This window comes from Corylus avellana, chromosome ca6 (assembly GCF_901000735.1).
Source record: "Corylus avellana chromosome ca6, CavTom2PMs-1.0".
In the NCBI taxonomy this organism is placed as follows: domain Eukaryota; kingdom Viridiplantae; phylum Streptophyta; class Magnoliopsida; order Fagales; family Betulaceae; genus Corylus; species Corylus avellana.
Genome location: NC_081546.1, coordinates 9,505,138 through 9,509,796, shown reverse-complemented (window position 1 = coordinate 9,509,796; position 4,659 = coordinate 9,505,138). Strand labels below are relative to the sequence as shown.

Sequence of the window (4,659 nt, the reverse complement as noted above, 5' to 3'; positions counted from 1 at the left end):
TTCTCTTTAGAGAGTCATTACCCATTTTTTTGTATTCGATATTCTAGTGACATACCTAGCTAATGAACACAATCTAACGGAAGAAATCCAAAAGAAGTTGTTTAGTAACCATACGAACCTTATATATAGATTTGATATCTTTTAAATATTTGGGTAAAGTCCATGCATTACCCCTCAAACTATCATCTAATTGACAGTATTCTCTCTAAATTTTTAACTGCACAATGTCCACCAAACTTTCAAAACATTGTTGATGACTCTCAAAGCTAGCAAAAAGATAAAAATGTTCATATATATATTTCTTAATAAGACAAAAATACTCTTATAAATTCAAAAAAAAACAATAATTAATATTTTAAAAAAACAATAATTTTAATTTAAAAAAAAAAAAAAAAAAAAAATTATCAGGTTGCTTCACTGCCAGACCTATCAGGCATGCACGATGTCTTCAATATATCGATGTTGAGGAAATATATTGCCAATCAAGACTATGTTATCAAGCACGAGCTTTTGAATATTCAAGAATGATTGACCTACGAGAAAGTACTCGTATGGATCATGGACCACAAGGAGCAAATATTGCACACCAAAAGGATCCCCACAGTCAAGGTATTGCGGTGCAAGTGCAACCACGGAATTGAAGAGGCATCATTTGAAGTGAAGCATAATATGTGTACTCGTTACCAGCGCGCACTTGTTCAAGGAAGCTTGAGATCTTTTGTGGCGACGGATGATGAGGTTAGGATTAATAGTGTTTTGATTTGGCTTAAGTACGTTAGGACTCTTAGGATTTAGTTCTAAGACCCAAAGTACATGAAAAATAGGATTTTTTGGATACTTGGGAAGATTATGTGCAGACTGATCAATAGGTGTCACTGAACGATTGATCAATGCTTCTCAAACCCTAAAACCGATCGATGCATCTTAATGATTGATTGGTACCGCAATGAGCAGAACGATCAATAGGTTGCCTTGATTGATTTATGTGTTGTTGTTTGCCAAACAACCCCATAATGTTGCTTTGATTATTTTTATTGTGAGGTGATGAGCTAGTAATTGCTATCTTACTCTACAAGTTGTCCTGTTAATTACCAATTAGTTATAGTTGAAAGCGTTATGAGGTCAAACAATGATAATTTAACGTACATTATAATGGGTGATAGTTTGAAGGGTACGTTAATCAAAATAAAAAATAAAAAAACATACGTGGGAAAACAAAATCATTGAACGAGATAAAATCATCAGAAAGGATTCATGGAGTCATTGAAACTTAAATCCCTTGGAAACAAAAGCAACCTACCAACCAAACAGTGTACTGGTGAACAAAATGATAAAACCCTAGTAGTAGAATGATGGTGATAAAGCCTCTCCTCCTAAGCCCTAAGCCCTCTCGCACCTGATCCTCCTAGCAAGTTGAATGTCCTTGGTCATGATGGTGACGCGCTTGGCATGGATGGCACAGAGGTTAGTGTCTTCGAATAAACCAACCAGGTACGCCTCAGCCGCCTCCTGCAATGCCAGCACCGCATGGCTCTGGAACCGCAGGTCGGTCTTAAAATTCTGAGCAATCTCACGGACCAGCCCCTGGAATGGCAGCTTCCTGATCAGAAGATCCGTACTCTTCTGGTACTTGCGGATTTCTCTGCATCATGATTCATATATAATTAGCACACTCGACGAAACCTTAAATTCATTGTCACCCATAAAATGATGGAGAGATAACTTACCGAAGAGCAACAGTTCCAGGGCGGTATCTGTGGGGCTTCTTCACCCCTCCCGTAGTTGGGGCTGATTTGCGGGCAGCCTGAAACAATATTCATAACAAACACTTTATTCAGAAAACAGAGCAACAACCAAATAGGAAACCCAAAACCCAAAAGTTACAGCCAAACAAACCTTGGTAGCGAGCTGTTTCCTAGGAGCCTTGCCACCGTGGGACTTGCGGGCAGTCTGCTTTGTACGGGCCATCTGTAAAATTAAAGCGCTCAAACTTACAATCTTTGACAACTAAATCGATTACGAACAATGTAAACCCTAAAACCGCAAGCAGCAAATCAAATCAAATCAGGCAAGCAATTCTTGGAAATTTGAAGAGACGAAGAACAAAACAAAAAGCAGAGGAAACGGCGAGAGAGAGAGAGAGAGAGAGAAAAGAAGAGAAAGAGAGACGCTTGCTTTACCTCCAAGTGAAGTTGCGTCTTTGTGAAGAAAAAGCTGCAAAAGATTTTGGCTGAGAATCGAACGAGAAAGGAGAAGCTCTGAACAAGTGTGAGGACAACGGGAGGTCGTGCCCCTTTATATAGGGCGGGTGCACAGGCACTTCTGTCTTGTTTTCCTGGTGCTCGATCGAACGGTCAAACGTTGGTACAATTGTGTTTTTTATGCCCTCAATGAACGGCTAAGATCTGTATTTTCGACTGCGCTTTGGATTGTGCTTTCTGGATTGTGTGTTTTTGGTGATCAAGCTGCGAAACCTCAGTGAGTGGAAAGCAGCGATAGATTTCAAGTGGATAAGGGAGAACAAGGAAGCGGTTGCTGCCAACATAAAGAAAAGGAACTCCATTGCTAATTTGGAAGCTGTGCTGCAACTCTCTATGACCAAAGTTGAAAGAATTTGCATTTGTATCATGACCCAGGAAATATCGGCGCCAATGAGTGCCAGCTCCGCCATGAACCAGAGCACCAGCCTGGCCCACTTGGGCACCTCTTCTCAAAGTGGGACTGCAACAACCGGCTCGCTTCCTCCTCGCCCTTTAGCACCTCTTCTCGCGCCTCGGCGCTCATGGTTTGCTGTCTGCGCGCTGCAGATTACGCAGGAGAGGGTGATGGGGATGGGCTCGTGGCGTGCACGAGCGCTGGATTTATACCGCGTTTTGCAGGGGTAGGAAATGTACAACGATTTGGTTGTCCAGATGTTGCAATACTCCGGTTGGTGGCCATAGAGAGATTGACACGTCTGCAGGGGGGTGCGTGGCTTTCCAGTCATTTTCCACGAAATAAAAAAGAAGAAAAGCGTAAGGAGTTTTTACCTCATAATATACATATTTAAATACAAGACATTTTTTTCCTTCTCTATTTTTTAATCCTATTGGTTGCAGTAATTCTAGAATTAGTCATTCCATATATAGGTTAGAGTTGGGACAATTTTGAACAATTTTTCAATGATGGAATAAATCTCTCAATCATTTTCAAACAAAATTTTCAATCCAATTTCGTTAGCTTTTGTGTATATTTTTTCAGTTTTCCGGGTATTCTTCTAGTCCTAGGTGTATATAAATTTCTAAGAATTTGGTGAGAAAAATAAGCGTCACTTTCTTTTTTGTTTTTTATTTTTAAATAATATTAATTTAGGACCAAAAGAACACCAACCATTCCCTTATTTCACTCTTGCACTTTTCTGTCCCTATTGAGTAATACTATTTAGTACTCTCATACTACAACCATACAACTACGATGATGTTGCAATGAATATCAGTCATTGATTTTTATTTCTACAAGTTCTTGTTGATCCAAATGTTGATTTTCACTGTCAAATCATCATAGTTGTATGACCATAGTATAAGAGTCTACTAAATATCATTTCTCATTTTTAATAGAATATAGCAATCTCTCTCTCTCTCCCCCCTTACGTTTTTATTATTTATCCTCCTCACTCTTCTACGTCTTTACCAAACATATATAGCTTCCAACTAGAAAAGCGCGTGTAATCCAAAAATTTGGATAATGCCAAGAAGGAAAATATACATTACAATGGTAATTTTTTTAGTCAAGTTAGTTTTTTTAGATATGATTTTCTTACAATTTTAAAGAAATTATAAATTCTTAAATTACTAGCCTATCATAACTATTCTACTTCTGTTTGGTGTCAAAAAAACAAGTATCTGTTTAAATAACCTTAATCCTCAAAAAATTATAACCACTGAGGAACAAGAATTCAAAACCCTAAACCCTATTGTAACAAACGAATAAGAAATTAAGGGGAAAAAAATGTGGAAACCCTAAATATGGATGCTTCAAATACTTACTTTAGAAATTGTGGGTAATCCCATTCATGTAATTGTCTAATTAATATGGTGGAGTTTAATGCACCGTGGAAATCAATTAACTGGTAAAAATGTCCATATATATTTTTATATAAGACAAGAATACCCTAATAAATTCAAAAAAAAACAAAAATTATTATTTTTAAATGGGATGTTAATTCCTGTGACATTCCAAATACATCTAGTGCACAATCTCTTAATATTTCGTAAATTAACATGTTTGTAGTGTTTCATATCTTTGATTGTATGGGATGGATCGTGGATCCTTCGAGTGGACAACACCGGGCATAATGGCCCATGAGAACCTAATTTGTAATGAATTTAACGATGATAGAGTTTTTTTTTCTTTATTATTTTGTTTTTGCTAGCTTTTTTTTATTATCTCTTTATATATTGCTATGATGAACCATGTAATATGTATAGAATTGAAAATTGCTAATCTTTGTGAATGTTTTTATTTAATGGCAATTTGTTAACAATTAAACACATTATGTTTTTATCATATTATATTTTGTGGATTCTACTGAATCTCAATGGCATTGGTATTATTATTACATTATTTTTTCTATTTTTCATTCAAATGTGTCGGGTCGTGTCAGGTCGTGTCAACCCAATA

General features: G+C 36.9%; 1 protein-coding gene across 1 annotated transcript in view; it reads right to left on the bottom strand.

Annotated features, from left to right (window-relative positions):
* Positions 1 to 1,352: 1,352 nt before the first annotated feature.
* LOC132185139 (uncharacterized) overlaps positions 1,353 to 4,659 on the bottom strand; it is a 7,993-nt gene continuing 4,686 nt past the window's right edge. The window contains exons 5-8 of the mRNA XM_059598953.1: positions 2,181 to 2,258; positions 1,897 to 1,968; positions 1,728 to 1,804; positions 1,353 to 1,642 (exon numbers count right to left, since the gene is read on the bottom strand). Of these exons, the coding sequence (XP_059454936.1) occupies positions 1,381 to 1,642; positions 1,728 to 1,804; positions 1,897 to 1,968; positions 2,181 to 2,258 (489 nt within the window). The 3' untranslated portion in view covers positions 1,353 to 1,380. The remainder of the gene's footprint in view (positions 1,643 to 1,727; positions 1,805 to 1,896; positions 1,969 to 2,180; positions 2,259 to 4,659) is intronic.